Consider the following 27,568-nt stretch of genomic DNA (forward strand, 5'->3'; position numbering starts at 1 on the left):
GTGTTTTAGCTTAAATATATAAGATACAAAACATTCTTTTACAAAAACATAAATTTTTAAATAAAAATGTTATTTTGGTAAAACTTTTACATCTATGAGTAGACCAGAAAGTTCTTCATAATATGATAATTATTGTATTTTTATTTTATAATTTGTTGACGGAAAATAATTTATACCTTTTTTTCTCTATTTAATATTTTATGTAAATAAATTTCTATAGGGCATAAGTATTTAAAAAAATGCAAAGATTTATCATGCCATTTTATTGTCAACATAATAGTTTAAGAAGATTCATTTTAAGTAAAACACTTTTTCAAAGAGTAAGATTTTTATTGTTAAAATTATTTCTATTTTTTTAGTTTTTTTGCATTATTTTATCCTATGTCTAATAATTTTTGTTTTATTATATTTTTTTAAAATTTGTTCATATTATAGTGTTGTGTTTATGTTTATGGTAAAAAAAAAAATTTTAAACTACGTACACCTAAGGCCAAAAAAAAAAATTGCTATTCAGGAGGTTACTAACTTAGAGCTTAGCGTCAGACATCACCTTTTTACATTGATTTCTTGCAATAATAAATGGGTCTTTTTTCTCAAGAGAGTTGTTCTTTTGAAAAAGATGAAAAAAATGAATATGATATACCAGCTGATATATCAGCTGCACAACAAGGTAAAAACCATGGAGTAAAATAAGGCTAGACTTAAAATTGACAAGAATGAATAAAAGGTTCCATTATTGACAGGATCCAGGAAGTTACCAAAGAGACCGATTTATTAGCGGAAAGTAAAAAGACATCAGCTCTAGGAGCGTCACAAAAAAGTTCATGAAAAAAATCTCAGTCAGCCCTAGGGTAGTAGTAAGTAGTGCAATGATAAGGTGAGTCCGAAGAAGAAGTACAAGACGAAAAACTTATAGAGATCATTGCGTTGTTGGAGCCACCTAAAGCAGAAAATGAAGAAACTGAACACAAGCTAGGGTCAGAGACAAGATGCAAGTAAAGTAGTCGAGGTAAGTGATTAGGGTTATCTGGAAAACGAATTTAACTATCAATGTCAAAAAGTTAACTATCTACGTAAACGGTTAAGAAATGTAGTTATAGGCTTTAGTGTCAGCAGGATCAGTGGTAGTGCCAGCAGGATCAGCGGTAGTGCTAGCAGGTTTAGCCAAACCATTTAGTGTGATGGTCATTAAAGTCACCAATAATGACAATATTGGAAGAAGAGCAAAGAAAAAAGGCATTATCAATTTGGAGGGCCTAAGTAGAAGCACATAAAAAAATGGTCAAAGGATTCAAACCTGATTTCACAACAAATATGTGAATTGATGTATAAGTATACTCCCAAGCCAAGTATTTGATTATTTAAATCTTAGAGAATCAAAGAATAGTACCCATCAGCATTGATATCTAAAGAAAGCTGACTTTAATTTAGTCTCACAAAGAGCATGAAAGTCTGGTGAATTTTGCAAAATTCACCAGACTTTCAGTAAGATTCAACTTATGGAAGACCATAAGAGGGAGTCAAGAAAGCCAGAATTGACCCCAGTGGCAAGTATCATAAATAAAACAGATCAGCTGTTGAAGCTTCTTATTTAGTATCTCTCAGAATCGCCAGAGCTATGAAACCTCACAACATTGCCGAAAAGTTGCTGTTGCCAGCTGCCAAAGACATTGTTAGAGTTATGATTGGAACTGAATGTTACTAAACTGAATGCAATTTCCTTGTCTAATGATACTGTTCACAGGAGAATAGCTGACATGTCTGCTGATATTATTGATCAGATATTCCAGGAAATTAAATCTGCTCCACTTCCAATATTTAGCATCCGACTTGATGAATCCACAGATGTTGCAAATTGTTTACAATTAATGGTTAATGTGAGGTATATAAATGATGACGATTTTAAAGACAAGTTTCTCTTTTGCAAATCTCTTGAAACTACTACTACTGCACGTATTTGACAAAGTTAGTTCATTCCTGAAAAACTATAATATCTCTTGGGAAGATATTTGTGGTGTCTGCACAGATGGTTCTCCAAGTATACTAGGATGTAAGTCTGGATTTCAACGTTTGGTACAGAATGAGTCACCAAATGCCATGACCAACAATGTTCTGCTATTTTACACTGAAGTGAGATGGTTGTTGAGATCAAAAGTTCTAAAGTGTGTTTTTGATCTTCGTGATGAACTAAAACAGTTTTTTAATCAGAAAGCAAAACCGTTATTTGAAGTATTTTATAGCGATGAAAGTGAATTACAGAAAATAGCCTATCTTGTTGACATCTTTGCCATCTTGAATGAGTTAAATTTATCACTGCAAGGACCAAATGCAACATGCCTTGATTTGTCTGAAAAAATCCGATCCCTCCAAATAAAACTTCAGCTTTGGCAAACAAAATTGAATGAAAATAAAATTTGCATGTTGCCAACCGTATCTGCTTTCTATGAGGAAAATGGCATTGAGCCTGGCAAACCGAATACAATGATAATTTCTGTAAAAGAACATTTGCACATGCTTGCGGACGAAATTTCATCATACTTTCCAAATCTACTCAACATCCCATTTGCACTTGCCAGAAATCCATTCACAGTTAAAGTTGAAGATGCTCCTGAGATATCGCAGGAAGAGTTTATTGAACTCATAAATATGCAGCGAAAAATGATTTCTCTTTAATGTCAGTTACACAGTTTTGGATCAAGTGTTTGCAACCATATCCTGTTCTGTTCGAGATTGTGTTGCACCTTCTTCTTCCATTTCCAACAACATATCTTTGTGAAACAGGGTTTTCCAGCCTGTTAGTTATCAAGTCTAAATACAGAAGTTGACTTAATGCAGAAGATGACCTTCGTTGTGCTCTTGCAAAGACTGCCAAAGAATTTCTGATCTGGTGAAACAAAAACAAGCTCAACCTTCGCACTGACATTGACATTTTGTGCGCATACTGTCGCAAGAATGTTGTAGGAATGTAGTCATTTGCTGTGTATTGTAAATGAGACTGTTCCATAATACGTCATGCTTTTCAAATTTTCACATAAGTATGCAACATGAATGGTGAATACGTGATATAGAAAAGTAAATATAAATGCAAGTCATAAAGATAAAATTCATTTACTTGTACTTTAATTATAATTAGAAATCTATTTTGAAAAAAATGTAATTACATATTGTTTTGTGATTAAGCATAAAACTTTAGCTATGTTCAGTTTTTCATAATAAAATTAATTTCTGTATATGCGGAAATTTATATTTATATATAACTTTATATTATAACAATAGCAAAAGTACAGTTACTTAGGCCTATGAGCGTAAATAATTTTACAGTTAGGGTCTAGCGACCCCAACTGTAAAATTATTTAGGCTCATAGCCCTATCATAGGGGTTGTATTAAAATTGTTGCAGCAATGTAAAGGTTGAGAACCGCTGATCTAATCCATCCTTGTATTAAATACTGTTAACATACCTGGAGCTGATCTTTAAATGATGCCCTTTCTCTTTTAGACAAGGTGCAAAAATGCAATGAAAACATAGTTGAATCTACTCTTGCAGCCAACCTGCAACCATTGTCACATCACCGTAATATTGCTTCTCTTTCTCTTTTTTATAAATAAAGTAAACGCTGCTCTAAAGAGCTAGTGTCTCTTGTACCATCTGCTAAATTTCTTCTGTTACTCATCGTTCAATAAAGTGTCATCCTTTTACTGTGGCTCTTTCTAAGTGCTCCGAAAAATTTTTTTCGTCTAGTTTTTTTCCATTTTGTTTTCCTGACTCATACAATTTGCAATCTTTTAAGTTGTCTGTTAATTGCTATCTTGCTTTACAAACTCCATCTTTTCTCTTCCAGTAACTTCCAACTCTAATAGTGGTTGCTTGCAGCATTGTTGGAAGTGAAGATGTATGAAAAAAAAACAAAAGTATGTACTTATTACTGTAGGCATGACAGATATTTGATACTATTTATGATTGGAAGCACACTTTTTCTAGCCTTTTGCTTTGAAATCCTACAAGGCAGTAGGATATGGAACAGGTTGCCCTGGATTACATACTACCAGTAGCAGGGTGATCATGAAGACCATGCACCTGACCTGACATATGCGTGATTGTTTTACATATACATCATTTTAACAGCTAATACCTCAAACTCCACTACCTCTCTTGATATACTGTCAAAAGCTTTTTTAAGGTTTAAAAAAACTCTTCATAGTATACAATGCTATTTATTTTACTTTTTCAAATTTTTTTTGAACTTTACAATAAATATTGGATATGCTGTTTTCTTTCCTGGCCTTAAATAAAACTGCATGTTCTTGATAAATACACTACTTTATATTTTGTTGGCATAAATTCTTTCTAAAATCTTTATTATCTGGTAAAGTAATTTTCTTCCTGGGTATGAACCATATTCTAGTGCTTCTCTGTGACTTTTAAAAATCACTACTATCCAACTTTTGATCTAATCGTTTGGGATTTTATCTTCATAAATTGTAGCGTTAAATTGAAAATATTTGATACTTTGTTTTTACCTTTACTCTTGTTATAAGTATTTTTCCATCCAGCCCTTTAATACAGCTTTTAACAACAATATATTTTTTTCCCTTAGTTATTTGCTTTACAACCCTGAGCTCTGTATTTCTTTTGTCCTCTAAATCTAGCATCTTGTGTCTGCATTCCTTGATTCATTGTGTCTCTGAGGACCTTTAGCCTTACAAACAAGTTTAATTTTCTTATTTTTACAAAAAAAAGTTATAATTTTATTTCCTATACTTCTAACTAATAGGTGTACCTCATGTTAACTTGCGCCACATGAAATGCAGTATTTTCTTTTTAAAACTTGATATTATGTAGTTTTAGAGAAAGTTTCTCAAATTTTGCAGTAGATCTCAGGAAAGATGATTCTATCAACAGCTGTAAAATATCTGAGTATTACTCGCGTCATGTTGTGCATAGATGGTGTCCCTGTTAGTGCTTTTAGTGTGCATTGTTAAGGTTGTGTAAGGAACCCTTTGTTATGACTTACGAGTTAATTATTGGTTAAAGTAACTTTTCATCCTATGAATCTTTGCAAAATTCATCAGACTTATATGCTCTCTGTGAGATATTTGAATTCGGTTGTTTTATCTTGAAAACTTGGTGTTCATGGCTATTATCCTTTGATTCACAAAGACTCCAGTTAATACATGCTTGGCCTGGGCATTTACTAATGTATCAATTCACCTATTTTAAGTTATTCATAAACATTCTTGAATCCTCAGACTATTCTTTTACTTCAATTTAGCTCTTTACTCTATCAACATTATTAGCTCTTTACTCTATCATCAGGTGATAGAGTAAAGAACTAAATAGAAGTAAAAGAATAATGTTTATGAATTACTGAATTGGAAAATGAGTTACAAAGTTAACTATCTGAGCTGAATGATTTCCTTTACTTCTCAAGACTGCATTCTCTTAGATGTTATTTCTGATCAAGTTTAATGAACCCTTTCTCTTTAACAACTAATATTGTTGTTATTGGTGACTTATATGCTCATTAAACTGAATGGCTTGGCTCTAGTACTAACTACTCTGCTGGCACTAAAGCTCAAAATTTAAGATAGTTTACTTGTAAGTAAAGCTCAGATAGTTAACTTCGTAACTCATTTTCCAAGCAATCCTTATCGCACTACTTTTTTTTTTTTTTTTAATTTCAAATCACCTCCCCAAGGCTATAAAGGCCACTACATTCAAAGAGTTACTTTAGTTGTGGTTACAACCCTCTCTCAACTCGGAAACACAACCCTTGACGAATAAGGCCACTACACAGAGAAACAAGACAAGCACGGTACTATCAATAATGTGGTGGGGATTGAACTCAGAACTTTCAGCTTATGAGGCAAGTGTTCTACCACTGCACCATTACCGCAATAATTTCTATTACATCTAAGCTGACTGGGATTCATTTCATGATTTTCTTTATGGCAGTCCTTGGGCTTATTTTATGGCAGTCCTTGGGCTATTTATCTTTTGTCTCTCCGCTGATAAATTTGCTTTTTGCGTAATCTCCTGGATCCAGGCAGGTATCAAAGCTTTTGTTCCTTCTTGTCAGTTTCAAGTCAAGCCTCATTCTATTCATTAGTTTTTACTTGTGCAGCTGCTATTATTAATTGTAATGATTTGTTTTTTCAACTCTCTTGAGAGTTGAAAAAATTGATATCTTTTTATTTTTAAGAAGTGTTAATAGGTGCTTATCATAGTCTTATGCTAATCTCCAATAGTTTCAGTTTATTAAATCTCATATCTTATCTCAGAAGTTGGGTTCTGGAGGCTTTTCAAAAATCTTTAATGGCGTCATTAACAAAGGCAAGTTTAAGATTTCATCTTTAAAACATGGGTCTGATCTTGTTCTCTTGTCTTGATCTCTTTTAAGAATCAGACAGAACTATTTGCAAAGAACTTTTATTCTAATCCATCTCTTAAATCTATCGAGCCAACTCTTCTTGTCATTCTGAAAAAACAGTTTAATTTATTGTTAGACATCAAAATCTCTCCGACTTTTGTTGCTAAATTCATTTCTCAATTAAATTCTTCTAAAGGTTGTAATCCAGAAAATTTTTCTGTCATAGCCTTACAAAAACTTGTTCTTTAGAACTCTCTTTAATTCTGAATGTTTTCCCTGCTGCTGAAAAATGACATCTGCGGTTCCAATTTTTTGAAACACTGAAAAACACTCTGACCCCTGTAACTATTGCCCAGCCTTCTCACTATCATTAGCAAGTTCTTTGAGTCCTTAACTAACATCTAACATCTTATCCTAAGTCTAACAACTTACTCTCTGGCAATCAATACTGATCCTATTGTTCTACAGTTGACTTTAAAACTTTTATAATATAAAGGTTCTATCATGCATAAAGGTTCTATCAAGCATAAAAGTTTTTTAGATCTTCTGTCAACTGTTTTCATTTCTTTGTTATATATTTGTAGAGTGTTATATATCATAGAGTTAGTTGTATATTGTAATTGTAGTGTCATTGAATAGTTGTTTTAACCTATGTTACCAGACTAGAAACCTATTTCCGATATTCCTTTAGATTTAAAGTTTTTTATAATGCATTTTCCGAAGCTCCCATTCAATGTTTTGAACTACTGCTTACAGAAATATCTTCTTTAAACTACTCCAGGTTAAATCAGGTTCAGGATCATCACCCAGTACTATCTACCCCATACCCTGCTGCCTTGTAGGATTTGCTTTTCTAATGCTAAGAGAAATAAACTCTAACTTGATATACTACTGTCTTGGGGCTCTTGGTTGAATAAAGCCTAGAAATGATGTCTTAGTAAAAATACTCATCTTAGAAAAGATGTTAACTGCATTCAGCTACTGTCTTGTAGAAACCCTTTTAGGCAAAGCCATTAGGGGTAAGCTGAATAATTCTGTTGATCAGCTTTGCACCCCTTTATCTGTTAGATGGTTGTAAACATAAATCTATTTTGCATAGTTTCCTGTCTAGGATAAATGCTGAATCTTCTTAACTTGACTCAGTATATAGCCAAGTAGCCATTTAGTGGCTATGAAACTTTTTTTATTATTTTCTAATGAGCTCTAACACTTAGTTTAATGGTTTTTGAGGCCAGTTCGTAGTAAGGTTTTATGAAATCTGTGGTAGCTCTTCCATCTTCATGTTCATGTTTTTCATAACTCATACACAACCATCTTCATGTTCATGTTTTCATAACTCATTCACAACCATCTTCATGTTCATGTTTTTTATAACTCATACACAACCATCTTCATGTTCATGTTTTTCATGACTCATACACAACCATCTTCATGTTCATGTTTTTCATAACTCATACACAACCATCTTCATGTTCATGTTTTTTTATAACTCATTCACAACCATCTTAATGTTCATGTTTTTCATGACTCATACACAACCATCTTCATGTTTATGTTTTTCATGACTCATACACAACTATCTTCATGTTCATGTTTTTTAAAACTTATACACAACCATCTTCATGTTCATGCTTTTCATGACTCATGCACAACCTTCTTCATGTTCATGTTTTTCATAACTTATACATAACCATCTTCATGTTCATGTTTTTTAAAACTTATACACAACCATCTTCATGTTCATGCTTTTCATGACTCATACACAACCATCTTCATGTTTATGTTTTTCATAACTTATACATAACCATCTTCATGTTCATGTTTTTCATGACTCATACACAACCATCTTCATGTTTATGTTTTTTAAAACTTATACACAACCATCTTCATGTTCATGCTTTTCATGACTCATACACAACCTTCTTCATGTTCATGTTTTTCATAACTTATACATAACCATATTCATGTTCATGTTTTTTAAAACTTATACACAACCATCTTCATGTTCATGCTTTTCATGACTCATACACAACCATCTTCATCTTTATGTTTTTCATAACTTATACATAACCATCTTCATGTTCATGTTTTTCGTGACTCATACACAACCATCTTCATGTTTATGTTTTTCATGACTCATACACAACAATCTTCATGTTCATGTTTTTTAAAACTTATACACAACCATCTTCATGTTCATGTTTTTCATGACTCATACACAACCATCTTCATGTTTATGTTTTTCATGACTCATACACAACTATCTTCATGTTCATGCTTTTTAAAACTTATACACAACCATCTTCATGTTCATGTTTTTCATGACTCATACACAACCATCTTCATGTTCATGTTTTTCATGACTCATACACAACCATCTTCATGTTCTTGTTTTTCATGACTCATACACAACCATCTTCATGTTCATGTTTTCATAACTCATTCACAACCATCTTCATGTTCATGTTTTTCATAACTCATACACAACCATCTTCATGTTCATGTTTTTCATGACTCATACACAACCATCTTCATGTTCATGTTTTTCATAACTTATACATAACCATCTTCATGTTTATGTTTTCATGACTCATACACAACTATCTTCATGTTCATGTTTTTTAAAACTTATACACAACCATCTTCATGTTCATGCTTTTCATGACTCATACACAACCATCTTCATGTTCATGTTTTTCATAACTTATACATAACCATCTTCATGTTCATGTTTTTCATGAGTCATACACAACCATCTTCATGTTTATGTTTTTCATGACTCATACACAACCATCTTCATGTTCATGTTTTTCATGACTCATACACAACCATCTTCATGTTCATGTTTTTTAAAACTTATACACAACCATCTTCATGTTCATGTTTTTCATGACTCATACACAATCATCTTCATATTCATGTTTTTCATGACTCATACACAACCATCTTCATGTTCATGTTTTTCATGACTTATACACAACCATCTTCATGTTCATGTTTTTCATGACTTATACACAACCATCAACTTTTTCAGTCTTCAGATTTTCAACTCTTACCTTGCTCTTTGATACTATTCTTTGTTTTCTCAACTGAAAAGTGGTTGCTTTCAGCCTTGCTGGGAGTGAATTATTTTTTTATTTTAATATTTCAGTAATTTATTGGGAAGAAATAAGGGCTCTAGAAAAATGATAAAGTGCTAAAAATGTGATAAAAATGTAACAGTTTTACAAAATCTAGATCTTTTGTTTACCAAATAGTTTATTTCTCAGATAAAACTTAAAATAAAACTTATTATTACCACAAACTTATTTGCAATATTCATTGCAAACAAGTTTGTAATACTCATTGTTCTTCAATTTAACAAATTTTTATTCAAATCTGAAACAATTCAAAGGGGTAATTTTTGGATATTGGGGTGTTTAATATAAGATCAATTTACAATGATTTATCAAAGATACATGTGTTTTGTATAAAAAGTTAAATTTGCATTTTTGTTGATTATACCATAAGATTATTTAATGATGTTCTTTTTGTTTGCCAAGACCTGGTTTTTCTTTAAGAAATTAATTTTCTGTGCTTCTATCAATGATATTTTTTGGTTTTTGATGTTATTTCAATAATTAAATTTTTATTAAATTTTCTACTTTTATATGGTAAAAAGTTTTTTATTTCTCACTTAAATAAGAGATTTTTGATATATTTTGCATACAGCATTCTCATTGTTAAATTTTAAGAGATTTTTTTATGTATTTTGCATACAGCATTCTCATTGTTAAATTTTAAGAGATTTTTTTATGTATTTTGCATACAGCATTCTCATTGTTAAATATAAAAATAAAAATAGTTATTTAGTTCAAATTAACTTCTATTAACCTTCAAATGAAACCAAAAACATTTTTTCTTTAGCAACTTAGACAGTTTTCATTAAGAAAATCTGCTCGACAAGGACCAATTACTTGGGCATCATTGGGTGTGCTTCTTGTTGCTGGTGGTGGTATTATGCAATATGTAAAATGGCTGAAAGATGAAAAAAAGAAAGGTTTTTTTTTAAATAGTTTGAATTAATTTAAAGAAGACTTTCGTTAGATTTAAAGTTTTTATGTATTTTTATTATACCTTTATCATATTTTTTAAATATTTGAGAAAGTTTACAAACAAAAGATGTATTTTGAGGTTAGCAATTTAGAAACATAAGGTGTATGGATAGATGTAAATATTGCATAGATTTTATACGTCATTGTAAATAGTTGCTTAGTGCATGTTTAATCATTTTAGGCTATTGGAAGTAATTTTAGAATGCATATATTGCCCAAGTATGTTTTTTTGATTAAATTATGTTCTCTGATAAATTTAATATTTGTGCTGCAAACCTAATTTTACTCTGTATTATATTTGGCACCTTTATTTTTATGCAATTGTTGTTTATTTGCATGTTTTTTTTCATTTATCTTGTTATGAAAAATTATGTTGTTTTTCAACTTGATTGGTTGCTTTCATTGCAAAAAGATAGATCGGACATGAAAAACAAAAATAGATTTAGTATTTTAAACAAAAATGGATTTAGTATTTCGAAGCAATTTATGTAAAAGAATTTGAAGAAATATATTGTCATTTAATGTTTGATAACAGCTTTTTGGGTTGTACTGTATTTTAATTTAAAAAGTTCAGTAACTAAAAACATTAAAATGTTTAAGAAAAATTATTTAAGATTAAGCTTGTAACATACAAGGAGCATAAACTGTGGGTTCAATAAAACCATAGTTACATTTTGCAATTTCTGGGTTGAATGTTGTCTTTCTCAATTGCATATTTATACATATTTATACATAACTTACAACCATTTAGTATTCTTGATTCTTTGAATATTTTTTGCTCTCTTTGTATATTTTTTGCTGTCTTTGTATATTTTTTAGTTTTGTAAGCAGTGGTAAAGAAGTTGCTCGTTAAAACTATTAAAAAAAAAAATGTTTAATGTAAAGCTAATTTTCAATTAACATGAATCAAATCTGCTATTTTAAAAACTTTAGAACAAGAAAAACTTCAAAAAATGTCAATTGGCAAAGCAAGTATAGGTGGTTCATTTGAGCTTATGGATACGCAAGGAAATTTAGTTACTAATAAAGATTTCATTGGCCAATGGCTGCTTATTTATTTTGGATTTTGCCATTGTCCTGATATATGTCCCGATCAACTAGAAAAAATGACAACTATTATTGAAAAAATAGGTTTTTATTATTTTACTTTAAAGTTTTTTTTTAATTATTTTAATTTATAAAATATTATTCATTTTAGTTTTTTTAACTTGGGTGTTAATATTTTATATTTGCGTTTTACATAGAATCAATACAAGGTCTTCCTCTCATTCAACCAATTTACATAACAGTTGATCCTCATAGAGATTCTCCAGAAAATATTAGGCAGTATCTTAAAGGTTGTTTTCATTATTTAATTATATTTATTATTTTGACTTTGTCTTTAATTAAATTGTTGTTTTTGAAAAATTTTTGTTCTAGAAGCTACTTTAGTTCCAGTATGTTTTTGTCTTCTCTTCTGACTATCCCACTCACAGAATAAGAAGTATTTTATGCAGTCATTTAATTTAGTTAATTGAGTATATTCTAACAAACTATTTATGAGAGTTTATTTACAGAAGAAATAGCTCTTTGACAACTTTTTTTAGATTGAAATATTGCATTTTTTGTTATAGAGTTTATTGTAATAACAATAATTTCTAAACAATAATATTTTTGCAATAATAGTATAATTTTGAAATAATTAATAGCAATAAATGTGGGCTCTTTAAAAAAATTTTTCAGTGCCCTAATACTTTGTTTTTAAATAAAGTATTAAGACTCTGAAAACAAAAAAAATTCCTTTGTGCAAAAAAAATACTAATTATTTTTGCACAAAGGAATTCTCGTGTGAATGCACTTAACTGTCATATGACATAAGAGCAAGATAAACGATAGAGTTATTTTATTCCTTCAACTATTAATTTTAATATAATTTTTTTTTATGGTAGAAACAAAATGTTATAATTTTTTTTAATTTTATTTAGTCTCCCCAAGAAGTCCTTACGGTTTTATCACAGAGCACTGCAGATGAGCATTTAATTGGAAGCTCACGCCTTCTTCCTAACCATCCCTAAATTTTCCCAGAGGTGCGGTAAGAACCATGAATCCCTTGTTTCTTAGGCAAGAATTTTACCACTGCGCCACAGCTGCTTATTTGCCACTCAATATTTATAAAAATAAAGTATGGAATTACAATAACATAGACTCTACAATAACCACGTTTAAATATAAAGAAACATTAACAAACTAAACTTGCAACAGAAGCTAAAATACAATAAAAATACCAGCTCAATGGCAAATCAATTGCATAGTAACCATTGTATTAATGATAAAGAGTCTAAACTCCCATGTACAACAACTGGTCATTTATCAAAGTTGCAAACTCTTATTTTTATTGTTTAAATTTGCAGAAGTATTTAAGTAAGTATAGAGATTTAAATGTGTAACTTTGTTCTTTAAACAGGTCAACCACTTTTAATTGTTGATAATAAATGTTTTATCAAAAGAATAGCTTTATTTGATAAAAAGTGCAGATTGCCTACTTGAGAAAAAGCCTAGACTGCCTACTAGAAAAAAGCCAGATTGCCTACTAGAGAAAAGTTTTTGTATAAGATAGTGCCAAATAAATTTCAAAGTAAGCTGAACTTTGCCACTTAACAACAGATTATTCAATTTTTGTTTAAGATTCACATTGATTAAGATTTTGTTTAATTCACATTGCATTAAGCAAAAATTTTAGCCCAAAAGCTCATACTAACTTTTATTTAAAGGAGAGAATCATAAATAAATAAACTCTAAATAAATGAAAAATAAAAGATAAAACAGTTTCAACAAGTAGTGACATTCCTGCTAATATCAAACATAGTCTAGAACATCTAATGAGTAAATTGTACATAACATGTTTTTGTCACATATTAAACTTAATTGTTAAAAATGTACTTGTAAAAGAGAATGAGCCATCAACTAAAGAAAATCATTGCGTTTTCATAATTTAAAAAAAAATATAGGAAACTATATTTTTTATAACTATTATTTTTTTGGTTGACTTCTTTAAACATGGTAATAAACTTCCTGCTCAGCTAGTTCGCTATGTTGACTTAAATAATATGAAAATCCTGAAGGTAAATCTTCAATTTACAAATTAAAGCAAGACATATCTGATTGGTGGAATTTGACATTTTTAATGTTGCATTCAGTTATTAAACTTTGTGACTAAATTAAAAACTTTATAATCAAGCAAAAGGAAAATTTTATTAAAAGCTCTGAACTGGAAATCATCGTCAAAAAAATTTTTTTGCTGATGATTTTCAGTTCTGGAATTTTCTGGGTAATATATCTCAGATTTTGCTGATTTTTACACAGTTTAAAAATACTTAGTAAAATAAGAATTCCTTGAAAATTTTAGCCTCAGGCTCCAAGAAGGTCCTGAAATATGATCATTTTACTTTTAACAGATGTTGGTCAGGCTCCTCTTGTACCTTCAGAATTGCAAAGTTTATTCAGAGGTTTCAGGTTACATTACTTAAAAAATATTTAATCATTTTTCTTAAAAATTTGTACCTGGCTATTTTAAGGAGTGGCGAATCCAATAGAATGATCAGAAAGGTAAAAAATTATTTATAAATACCTGTATTTATCAATTTAAATAAGTTTAGGCAATTTTTGATATATTTGATTTTAATGCTCAAGAAACCCATGTGGCCTTAATGATATCAAAAAAAAAGTTACACATCATTCTATATTCATTGATCTTTCAAAAAATATAAAGATTTTGATATTCATTGATCTTTCAAAAAATAATATATTTCATTTCAAATAATTCATAATAATTCATTTCAAAAGAGTAAAGCAATTCATTTCAAAATATCTACAAGTAAAGAGTAAAGTAATTCATTTCAAAATATCTACAAGTAAAGAGTAAAGTAATTCATTTCAAAATATCTACAAGTAAAGAGTAAATTTGAGTATGTAAAACAATTATGTCACCATCAAATTCAAAGACAATTGAAGATTGGCAATTAAAGATGCGAAGATTTTCTCAACAAGAACCCTAAATACCTTTTTCAACAAGAAAATAAAATGAATGTTTATATATATATATATATATATATATATATATATATATATATATATATATATATATATATATATATCGGGGTTATGACTTTTTTGTGACCTTATGTTCCTGGTTCATAAATCAATGAATATTTGTACTAAAGTAAAGAAAAAAACATTCATTTTATTTTCTTGTTGAAAAAGGTCACCCACAAATCAAAAATTTAAATTTACTATAAATGCGTACGTCAAAATTTCAAACAATGTTATTATTGTTATTTTTTATTCAAAGTTTCTAAATTGGAGAATTAATATGTAGTTTTTAAGGCATTTAACAGTTTATTGTTTCATTTTAACATTCTAAATTACAAATAAATATAAAATTACAATTCTAAATATAAATTATAAATATAAAAATACAATAAAATTACAATTATAAATATAAAAATACAATAAAATTAAATAACAATTCTACACTTTTATGCTTTGATTAAATATTAAGTTTGTTTTTGAAAGATATACATGATATTTTTTACTTTTGAAAGATATACAAGATATTTTTAGTTTCTTCCTGTCATATACTGTATTTTAGTATAGTGTTATTATTATTTTCAAGTACTGTACTTAAATGATCATGTTTAATAAAAGTAACAATATGGCTTTTTATAATGAATGTGACAGTATATTAAATGATTCAGATAATATTACTGATTTTGTCCTCAAAAATAATGGACCTAATGTAAATAACGTTTCTGTCTTGAATGCTAGTGCAGACATTTTTACTTATTAGAAATGCCTCAAAAATCCTAATCTCTGGAAAAAAATTTTGCAAAAAAAAAAAGAAACCTGAAGGAAAGACTTAAATGGGTTTTGAGAATAAAATAAAAACTGTTAAATGAGAGAGTAAAATTGGAGGCTCTGCAAAATTAGGGCAAAATATTTTAATAAAATTTCACAGAATATAAAGTTGATGCTTTTACAGACTTTTAACAATATTGGTGAGAAAGAAAAACAGGATAGAGGACAAGTTCTAATGAAAGTAGTTGAAAAATGTATGTCTAAGTCTGGTGATGGCCCAAAGCATTCATGTTCTTGTATATATACAATAAAAGTGGTAAAGGAAACAATGAAGGCATGCAAAATTGCTTTTTGTTCAATTTATGGTGTGAGTGGAAAATAAGATTGACATATTAAGGGTTAACATATTGTTAAACAGCTGCAAAAACATGCTCCTGCTCCAAGATACATGTATGGCGAATACAAAAACTGTCAAGATGATACCTGAAGACATTGCAGTTTTTGTATCCTGAGATGAATATGCAAAAAAAAAAACTCTATCTGCAAATATATAAGCCTGCTGTTTATAACTGTTAGGAAAATAAGCAAGATATTTTAAAGTCGATAGTTACATATAATTATTTTTGTCCTCACTTTGTAACACGTTTTAACTACTCATTTGGAGAGCCTTGATATGATACTGCCTTAATCTGATGCCAGACTTGTGGGTGATGGAAGAAACTTATTGCTCCAGAAGAATATGCTGAGGTTAGGAAGGTGTTTTGTACTGATATACATGAGAAAGATATACATGAAATAAAAGCCCAATTCTACTACACACAAATGAAAAACAGATTTTGTTGAGATTAGGAGAAGTAATAATCAAACAGAGTTGCTAACATTTTATTATCAGCAAAACATGCCTCTCCCTTACTTGACAAACGGCAATGTTTTTTTCAAACATCAGCTTTGGGTGTATAATATTTGCATGTTTTTAGCCAGTTCTGAAAAGTCTTATTTCTGTATGTATGATGAAACGGTTGCCAAAAAAGAACAAAATAATATTGTGAGTTTCCTGCATTTTTTTATTAAAAATTTTCTTGCTGCATCAGTCAAAGAGCTCTATCTGTATTCAGACAACTGTAAGAGTTATACCTTGAGACAACTGTAAAAGTTCTACCTTGAGACAACTGTAAGAGTTCTACCTTCAGACAACTGTAAGAGTTCTACCTTCAGACAACTGTAAGAGTTCTACCTTCAGACAACTGTAAGAGTTCTACCTTCAGACAACTGTAAAAGTTCTACCTTCAGACAACTGTAGTTCACAAAATAAAAATCAAACTCTTGCTAGCTATTTATGCGCTTTAGTTCATACTGGAAAATTTAAAAATATAATACATCAATATCCAGAACCAAGATACAGTTTCTCACCTTGCAACCAAAGTTTTGGTTTGATTGAGAAGGAAAAGGGAATGAAAATTTTTACTAGAAGATTGAATTATTCTAGTTAGAAACAGATGTCACAAGTTTACTGTTGTGTCAGTAAAACAAGAGCTAAGACCAAAAGAAACAGATGTTGTGTCAGTAAACCAAGATCTGAGACCAAAAGAAACAGATGAACCAAGAGATTGAACTGTAGTAGCTATTTCTCTCATTTGTTCAAAAAAAAAGTTTCCACATTATAAATAATTAATAAATGCAAAGAAAAGTTTTGATCTTGTCTAAGCGTGTAATGAATTACTAAAAAAATTGTGCAATGCAGCTGTTTAGCCAGCGGTATTTTGAAAGAAGATTTTTCTTTAAAAATGTAGAGCCTGTCTGACTTAACTAAATAATAATGTTCAACTTTATTCAGGAGCAATACCAGTGAAGTGTCTAAAGTAAAAGAACTTGCCGAGCAATATTAAAGTTTCAAAAATATTAAGTTTTTTCTTTCTCCTGAACAATTTGTGAAAAAGTAATTACATCGTTTTTGCACCCATGTCTTGCTTATTGTTTTGCTGCTTTGTAATGAAAAATTTTGTTATGTTAATTACAAAACTGTTATTAATGTCGTTTAGAAAAGCAAACGTCTTTTAAAACAGATTATAAATGTATTTTAAGTCAATCAGAATGCTTAATTCGAATTTGCATGTATGAAATATGGAATATGTTACAATGTAATGATTAAAATGTAAAACGCTTGTTTTGATGGGATTAAAATACGAAACCTTAAAATTTATATATATCTCACTGGTGAGTCTCTTCTCACTGGTAAATCAATAAATGCAAAAAGAGCTAGTATTGCTCGGGAATTCCATCTTGAGTTATTTAACCTAGGTATTTTCTAAAACTTAACTGTAATAAAATACTCCAGGTTCTTCAAAAAAATAGAATATCCAAGTTATATGAAATAGAAATTTTATATCATCATGCCATCCTACTGTTTCAGTACTCACTTCTTTACCATTCATGAAATTCTTCCTGAGCTGTTTGTCCAAGTTCTTTTCCATTACTACGCTAAGGTCAAGAACATGACAACCAATGAATTGTGGTTCTTCCATTTTTTTCAGTGAAATGTCTCGGTAACTGACTGACAATCTCAATCCTTCTTCTTGTGTTTACATTCATAGTGTCAGCCTTTAAACAACTGTATCTGCTTTTTTTTATGTTTGGTAAATCTAGTGCTTGTAACTTCTCTTTGTTTATTTTTCAACGTTCTCTGTGACTAATTTGTTTACTATCAAAGTGCAATGACTAGTTTTTTAAATGTAGGATTTTCATTTCTTTTTTAAGTTAAACGTCTTCACCACTTAGTCCAGTTTTGCATAAGTTTTCGATAAATTGATAAATGTGGAAAATTTAATTTCCTTTGCCATAAATTTGTTACTTCTTTCTCAATTTGCTTTATGTGTTCTTGTCTCTTTTTGATGCATTCTCTTAGGAACACATAGCAACCATAAATTTGTATTTTGAGTGGTATCCTGCTGTTATCCAGTGATTGTTCTTTTAGTAGAACAGTTCTTCTTTTCCTTTGTGGCTCATAAAATCATACAAAATTTGTCATCCAGATTGTCTTGATTCTTTCAGTAATGAAACCACTTTTCTTATAGGACAATATGATTGAAGAAAATACTTCCATACTCTATTTCTAAATGACAATTATAATAAATACTAATTAAAATAAATAAATAAATAAATGCTAACCATAAAAATATTTTAAAATCTTTTCAAGTCAACTCCACATCAACCTTATCTTTTTCCTTATATATATATCCTAGCTGTCCTGACCTGTAAAATTCAAGTCTTTCCTCTTTACCAAACAACTATTTCTATACTTTTCTATTCCACACCAATCATTTATGTATTCATTCCTTATTTTATGTATTTAAGTGCAAAAAAAACAACAGGAGCGCCATTTCCATATACGAAGAGCTTATCACAGATTTTAAAAATGTTTTTTTTCTCTCCTAAATACAGGTGTTTACTTTAAACACCTTTATTGTCTTTTCTTTATCTTAAACAAAATTAAGAACAAAAGAGGACCAAGAACAGTACCTTGAGGAACACCGCACACAACAGATTTATTAGTAGAATTATAACCATTAATACTTACAAATTGTTTCCGATCTGTAAGATAAGATTGCAACCAGTCATTTACAACACCACGAATACCATTGTGTTCTGATTTAGAAATCAAAATGTTATGATCGATGGTATCAAAAGCTTTTTGTAAATCTATAAAAATACCACAAACAAAATTACCAGTGTTAAGAGCTTTCCTGATTTTTTCAGTTGCATGGAGGTAGAATGTTTTGAACGAAAACCAAATTAAAATTCATTTAAACAGTTAAAAAAAGTTAAGAAGATTTTAGATTAAGAAGATTAAGAGTACATTCTAGAATACATAAGTTTATTAATGTTAGATAAAAGTGAAATAGGTCTGTAGTTAGTACATAAAAGTTTAGTTTTTTGCAATTAATTGCTTTTAATTCTCCATAAACTGATAGCTTTAGAGAAGTGATCAGTTGATGGAGAATATATAATTAAGAATAATATAATTGAACATTCAATTGTTTACTTATTTTAGACTGATAAATTGATAGTATTAGTAAAACACCATACAATTATATATATATATATTTATATATATATTTATATATATATATATATATATATATATATATATATATATATATATATATATATATATATATATGTATATATATATATATATATATATATATATATATATATATATATATCAGCTACTGATGGAGAAACATGCTTTCAAAGAAAAAAATTAGATAAGTGTTTTTACAAATTTATTATTGCTCTGTTCTTTAAGAACATTGAGCACTTTATTTGTAGAATACACTGACATAATTTATATATATATATATATATATATATATATATATATATATATATATATATATATATATATATATATATATATATATATATATATATATATATATATATATATATATATATATGTGTAAATTATGTTAGTGCATTTTACAAATAGAGTGTTCAATGTTCTTAAAGAACAGAGCAATAATAAATTAGTAAAAAACACTTATCTAACTTTTATCTTCTACTTTAAGTTTCACCATTGCTGGATCATCAGGAAGAGTTCCTGATGATCAAGCAATGGTGAACCTTAAAGTAGAAGAGAAAAGTTAGATAAGTGTTTTTTACTCATATATATATATATATATATATCTATATATATATATATATATATATATATATATATATATATATATATATATATATATATATATATATATATATATATATATATATATATATATATATATATATATATATATACATATATATATATATATATATATATATATATATATATATATATATATATATATATATCTATGTATATATATATATATATATATATATAGAACGTCATTATAAAAAAAAGTATTTTTTGAGTTATTGATAAGTATGTCTAGCCGGAAAGTACTGAGCTCAACCAATAATTATTAGAAAAGTTTTTTTATATTGACTTGATCCAGTATAAACGTTATATAAGTGGATTTTTTACATTTGCATATAACATATTTGTTTATATATATAAGTGCATCTTTATTGCTATTCAATAAAGCTGTGTATATTTAGAGAACCTGCTTGCAAAGTGTTGATTAGTTGCAATAGGTACAAGAGATCTATAATATGGTTTGTTTTTCTTATACATGCCAAATTTCTATAGCTCAGTGGTTTAATGCGCTGTCATCAGTGTTGTTTTGTGAGGGTTCAAATCTGCCCCTTAACACAACACATTTTCTATTTTTTCAATCTGGCTGTATATATTTATAGCAAAAACTATATATACCCAAAAAGACTTTTAATTGTTAAATAAATTTTTAAAGTTTTTGCTAGCTACCAGCAACTTTTTTTTTTATCCTCCACAGCATCATCTCCAGAGCAGCAGGATGGGCTTATTATTTTATTATTGTTTTATTTATTAAGTTTCAGATCATAATTTTTTTTTCAGACCATCTGCAGCTTATTACGACTAATTACCTGAGCACATTGATATCATGAGTATCTCTATCATGACTTACAGTGTTAAATGAAAATTTTTTGTTAAGTAATTTTCTACTAATTTATTTTTCTCTGTTCTTTTAAGAACATTGAGCACTCTATTTTGGAGAATACATTTTAAAAGTGTATATATATATATATATATATATATATATATATATATATATATATATATATATATATATATATATATATATATATATATATATATATATATATTTGGGTGATTGACATTGAAATACAAAAGAATTTATGTCACAAAAAACATTCTCCTTGAGGTTGCCTGTGTTTATATATCACCTAGGATCATCTGTACCAAAAATTAGACTAATAGAAGCAATTTTAAGGGTTGCCATGTTTTATAAGATAAATTAACCAAGTTAATTTGTTAGTAATTTTATTGCAAGAATATTAATATACTAATGAACTAATAATGAATTGAAATTTCAAAACCAGCCAATCTAATACCATTTAACCCTCTATATCTAATACCATTTATATCTAATCTCTATATCTAATACCATTAATATCTAATACCCTCTATATCTACCCATATCTAATACCCTCTATATCTAATACCATTTCTAACACCCATATCTAACACCCATATCTATCACCCATATCTATCACCCATATCCATTTCTAACACCCATATCTAATACCCTCTATATCTAATACCATTTAACCCCTGTAAAGTATTTTTTTATGTAATGTTTTTTGTTAACATGTGCTTTCTGCTCTATTTATAAATTAACAATATGGAAACCACTAGATCTTCTGCTGAGGTGTGGCTTGTTGGTAAACCTACACAAAATCTGTTGACTGCCAGACTTCACTCAAGAGAAGATGTACTTGGAAAGTTGCTTTTCCACTATTTAAAAGAGAAATAAGAAGTGAAAAAAAATATTTTAATTTAATCAGCTCTTGTTATATGCGAGAGAGAAAGAATACCAACTCAAAGAATTGGTAATGCGGAAAAAAAGTTAAAAATACTTTGTAATAATTATCTGCTGCTGAAAAAACACAGAGGATCAAAATTTGACTGCTATCAAGTAAAAGAAGGAATTTTCAGGCTAATCTTGAAGAAATTTTTGATATATCAACCAAGAATGCATCAGAAGTTATAAAAAACAATGTAGATGAAGCTTTCTTACTCCAACTGTCAGAACAATAGCTCTTTTAGATTTTGTTTCTACAATTTTGCCATTATCGTTGACTGCTGTGATAGTTGCTTTATTGGCTTTTGAACCATGCTTTGCTGCGGTTGCCCAGTTAAGAGTTGTGGTCAAACCTGGAGATGTTAATTATGGCTGTTGAGAGTGATTTGCTTTTAGAGTAATATATTCAACCTCTAATTTAACTATATATATATATATATATATATATATATATATATATATATATATATATATATATATATATATATATATATATATATATATACATACATACATATATATATATATATATATATATATATATATATATATATATGTATATATATAAATATATATATATACATATATATATATATATATATATATATATATATATATATATATATATATATATATATATATATATACACATATATATATATGTATATATATATATTTATATATATATATACATATATATATAAATATATATATATATATATGAATAATTATATATATACATACATATATATATACATATATATGTATATATATATATATACACATATATATATATATATTTATATATATATATATACATAAATATATACATATATATGTATATATATATATATATATATATATATATATATATATATATATATATATATATATACACACACATATATACATTTATTTTTATTTAGTCTCTATTTATTATTGCTCTGTTTTTATAAGAACTTTTATAACACACACATATATATATGTATTAACAATTGTTTTAAAATTGTTAATACATATATATGTTTGTGTGTGTTCCTCTTATCACAATTCCACCAAGAGCAAATAACAGAGGGAGACATAACCATGAAAAATATAGCAATAATTTAGTTTGTTTTTACTTTTCTAACAACCGCATTACTACTACTACCACTATGACTTTTTTTTTTTAATAAATTTTAAAGTTAAAAAAATATTTTAACAAACTTTAAAGTTACTACCTTGAAAATTAACTTTAAAATTAGTAAACATAACGGATAATTATTTCAAACATAACGCTTACATAATGCCAGATTTTGTGTTATATAGCAATTAACTACCATTATGTTCAATAATGTACCATTATGATTGTATGAAAAAAACATAACGGCATATATATATATATATATATATATATATATATATATATATATATATATATATATATATATATATATAATTGAATACATAATTTCAATTGGAAAATTGTTTTGCACAGTGTGTAAAATATATATTTTATATATAACTTTGTATTTTAATTCAATTTTTTCAAGAAAATTTTCTAAACAATTTATAATAAGTATATATGTATTTATCATATAAAATTATGTTGATTATATATATATATATATATATATATATATATATATATATATATATATATATATATATATATATATATATATATATATATATATATATATATATATATATATATATATATATATATATATATATATATTATTTTATATTTTTATTTAATTTTTTTAATAAAATTTTCTAAAAATTTTTAAATGATTTTTAGTATTTTCAAGTTAGTATAATATCAAAACCTTTTGCCAAATAATTTTTTCTCACTACAAAAAGAAGGCAGCGTATAACTATTTTTTTAAATACATTTTAGATATAATAATATATTTACAATATTTCGTTGACCTATTGTGGTCAGCGTCATCAGGTAATGAAAAAAATGTAACAAAACAACATAAAACCAACCGTTTAAAAAAGAAGACATTAAAAAGCATAAAATATAAAAACCAATCGAAAAATAAAATAGTGACGCCAGTTAAATTTTTGTCAAAATTGGTCCCCAAGTTTTTGTTTTCACACTATCCCCGTCATCTCTATTTAGAACAGTTTGCCCAATACCTATCTCGTGTCAAATTCTTGCTTTATTTATCTCCATTGATTCTTTAACTTTTGTTATCCTGTATTCTGGAATGACTGCCAAGGTTTTAGGATTCAGCCAATCAAAAGTACCACGGCATGTTCTAGAATGTTCCGTGGCTCCTGAACTCAACAATTTTTGATTTTTACAGGCTCTTTGGTGTTCCGCACTTCTTGAAATGATTTTCTTTTTGGTCTCACCAATATATATACTTCCCCATGAGCATTTATGCTTGTAAACACCCGGATTCGAGTTCGGTGGTAGTTTTGTTTTGTTGCATAGTATGTTATTTTAATTGGGAGGTGAAGTAAATATAACTCTGATGTTTTGTTTTTTAAACTTTCTTCGGAGTTTAGGGCCAATAATCCAAGGTATCCAAGGTAGTTTAACAAACTGCTTATTTAATTGTTTAGATGTAGTATTTTTTAAAATGTGGTCTAAATAGTTTTTAGTTACTTTAATAAGATTACTATTGTTATAGCTGTTTTCTAAAAATGTGGAAATCAAAAATATTTCAATCAAACATTTAAAATATAAACATTTCTATGAGGAAATCAATTTCTTGTAAGAGGTGTTTTTGAGAGCAGACTTGTTTTGCTCTACAAAGATGCCAGTAATTATGCTTGGGTTGATGTTAGAGTTCGGTTTTATTTGAACATTGGTTATCGCATCCTTATTGTGAATTTGAAATTCATAAAATCCATTCATTGTAATTGTAATAGATATATCTAAAAAATTAAGTTGTTTTTTTCCGTTTTCAAGTTCAACAGTATATTTTATGGAGGGGTTTTGTTCATTTAAAGTTTTTAGGAACAGTTCTTGTTTTTTTTTCGAACCGAAGCGATCATGGGTATCGTCTATATATCTTTTGTAAGTTATTGGTTGGAGTGAATAAACAAAGGCTATATTAAGGACTTTTTTTTCTATATTTTGCAAAAATGCTTCAGCCATGACTACCATTAACGATAAAACAATTGGACCTGAATTAGGTAAAACTCGGATTTTATCTTCATATAAAAAGTAACACTTGCTTAGTGAAAGTTCAATAAACTGGTGTATATCTAAAAGAGTTAATTTAGTCCTAGTTTTTAAATCCTCTAAATCATCGTTCAATATGCTAATAATAACTGGTATTGCTTCATCGATCGGTACAGATGGATATAAATTTACTACATCAAATGAAACTTGAATTTCAATAGGGTCTATCTTCCATTCTTTAGCATCGTTGACAAAACTACTTGAATTAATTAGTCGAATTGTATTTTTATTTAATGTTGGTTGAATGATTTTAACCAGATACTCTGATGTTCGATAAGATGGTGTGTTAATAGTGGAAACAACAGGACGCATTGGGTTTTTTCTGGTTTGTGAGCTTTTACTATTCCATAGATTTTAGATGGAACACAATCTGATGGATACTTTTTAAAGTAAGCGGCATTGTTTTTGAAATTTAGTGGTGAATGTGGGTGTTGAGTCGTAATCAATAACTTTACTATTTTTTATTTGTTCTTCTAATTTATCTTTTGCTTCATTTTCGTTTAATAAAGCAAAACTTGCTCCTTTGTCAAATGGATATATCTTTAGGTGTGAATGCTTTTTTAGGTTTTGTAAAGAAAAGCGTTGTTGTTTTGTGAAATTATCTTTTAATTTTAGTTTTAAAGAACTAGTTAGAATTTTAGAACAGTTTTGTCGAAGAATCTCTACCTGTGTTTGTTTATTTTGTTAAAATAAAGCAAGAATTTGACACAAGATAGGTATTGGGCAAACTGTTCTAAATAGAGATGACGGGGATAGTGTGAAAACAAAAACTTAGGGACCAATTTTGACAAAAATTTAACTGACGTCACTATTTTATTATTTGATTGGTTTTTATATTTTATGCTTTTTAATGTCTTTTTTTTAAACGGTTGGTTTTATGTTGTTTTGTAACGTTTTTTTCATTACCTGATGACGCTGACCACAATAGGTCAACGAAATAATGTAATATATTATTATATCTAAAATATATTTAAAAAGATAGTTATACGCTGCCTTTATATATATATATATATATATTGTATATATTTTTAAATTTACTCCTCATTTACTTTCTTTACGAAGTTCATGTAAATTTTAAGTAAGAAGCTTGAAAAGTTAATAACAGCTTACTATTATTCAGCGTGAGACTTTTTTATCATGACCCGATGTTAAAAGATGTTACATTTATTATTATATAATAAAGTATATATATAGAGAGATAAATGTATAAAAAGATAAAAATAGATAAAGATTTTAATTTTAGATTTTCATAAGCGTTTTATTGGACTAACTGGTACAGACGATCAAATTAAAAAAGTTTGTAAAGCATATCGTGTTTACTTTTCTGCTGGTCCCAAAGACGAAGACGATGATTATATTGTGAGTGAAAACTATTTTTTTTTGTTGTTGTTGTTATTTTGTTTATTTTTAGTCTTTAAATAAGTTTTTGTATATTACTTTATTTTTTTAGGTTGATCATACCATTATTATGTATCTTATTAATCCTGAAGGAAATTTTGTTGAGTATTTCGGACAAAACAGGACGATTAATGAAATTACCGGAGCTATTACAACCATAATGATGCAGAAAAGACAATAGTTTTTTTCATATATTTATCAAATAAATTTTATGTAAAACGGGAGAAAAAAAGAAATTTTCTTTTTGAAATAAGTTAAATGGTAAAGTCACTTTGAAATAAGTTAAATTGTAAACTCATTTTATTTTATACTTGAATTTTGAATTACATAAATATTCATATTCTTTTAACTTTGTTGATGATAAAAATGTTTCAATAGATGCTTTATATAGAAGTCATGTATTTATAATCAAGTTAAACAGGGTAAATTTATATGTATTAAAGCAAATTTGATGATACCGCCATTGTAATTAAAGAAAGCATTTTTAATGTAGTTGAAGAATGATTTGTGTCTCCTTGTGCACAAAATTTAATTAAAACAACAACTGAAGCTAAATGACCAATCACAGCAAAGAAAGTTTGTTGAATGGATTATTAAACATCAACCATTGCCTACTAAATTACATGGCCGGGTTTGTAGGTTTTTACATCAAAAATTAGGAGGCCAGTTTTTTTGTTGCTGTAACATATGCTTGTTTATAGGTTTTATGTTATGATATGCTTGTTATTAGGTTATGAGTTTACTTTTAAAGAATTAATTTATATTTATGCTTTTAAAATAGATTTTAATTAAGTTTATAATTACTGCGTTATAATAGTATAATATATATTCCCAAACAAAATTATACGTACTAAATGCGTATTTGCTCATAATAATACATAAGATACATAAATTTACATATGTAGGACGTATTTAATAATACGTACCTCTTATTCTGTATGTTTACGTTTTAATACTTAATTAAACTAACAAATAATATCCAAAGGGTAAAACACCTATCTTTACATATTTTAAAATACTTACACAAAATTTATTTGCGGTAAAAATGTTTGCAAAATGTTTAGACGGTCTTTTTTTATAAATGACTCGAGGAGTGTTATTTTTTTCCCAGCAAATATACTATATCAGTGAGTATTTAACCAAATAATATTCAATTTTAAATTATTTAATTTAATATATAAAGCAATTTTTAATAAAAAACAATGACATTGGAAGTTTTCAT

The 27,568-nt window shown here is 27.8% G+C and overlaps 1 protein-coding gene across 1 annotated transcript; it reads left to right on the forward strand.

The window, feature by feature from the left end:
* Nucleotides 1–206: 206 nt before the first annotated feature.
* On the forward strand, nucleotides 207–26,739 carry LOC100198802 (protein SCO1 homolog, mitochondrial). Its single transcript, XM_065799887.1, has 6 exons — nucleotides 207–320; nucleotides 10,277–10,409; nucleotides 11,398–11,595; nucleotides 11,709–11,801; nucleotides 26,192–26,307; nucleotides 26,399–26,739. The coding sequence occupies exons 1-6, from the start codon at nucleotides 240–242 to the stop codon at nucleotides 26,525–26,527; spliced, it is 750 nt and encodes a 249-aa protein (XP_065655959.1). The 5' UTR covers nucleotides 207–239; the 3' UTR covers nucleotides 26,528–26,739.
* Nucleotides 26,740–27,568: the final 829 nt, after the last annotated feature.

The sequence above is a fragment of the Hydra vulgaris genome, chromosome 06 (assembly GCF_038396675.1).
Source record: "Hydra vulgaris chromosome 06, alternate assembly HydraT2T_AEP".
NCBI classification, from domain to species: Eukaryota; Metazoa; Cnidaria; class Hydrozoa; order Anthoathecata; family Hydridae; genus Hydra; species Hydra vulgaris.

What these genes read in the sequence shown, in the direction of transcription:
- LOC100198802 (XM_065799887.1), top strand. Translation starts at nt 240, where the DNA reads ATGCAAAGATTTATCATGCCATTTTATTGTCAACATAATAGTTTAAGA. An exon ending in AACTATTATTGAAAAAATAG is followed by an intron (nt 11,596 to 11,708) that starts GTTTTTATTATT and finishes CGTTTTACATAG; the next exon opens with AATCAATACAAGGTCTTCCT. An exon ending in ACGAAGACGATGATTATATT is followed by an intron (nt 26,308 to 26,398) that starts GTGAGTGAAAAC and finishes TTATTTTTTTAG; the next exon opens with GTTGATCATACCATTATTAT.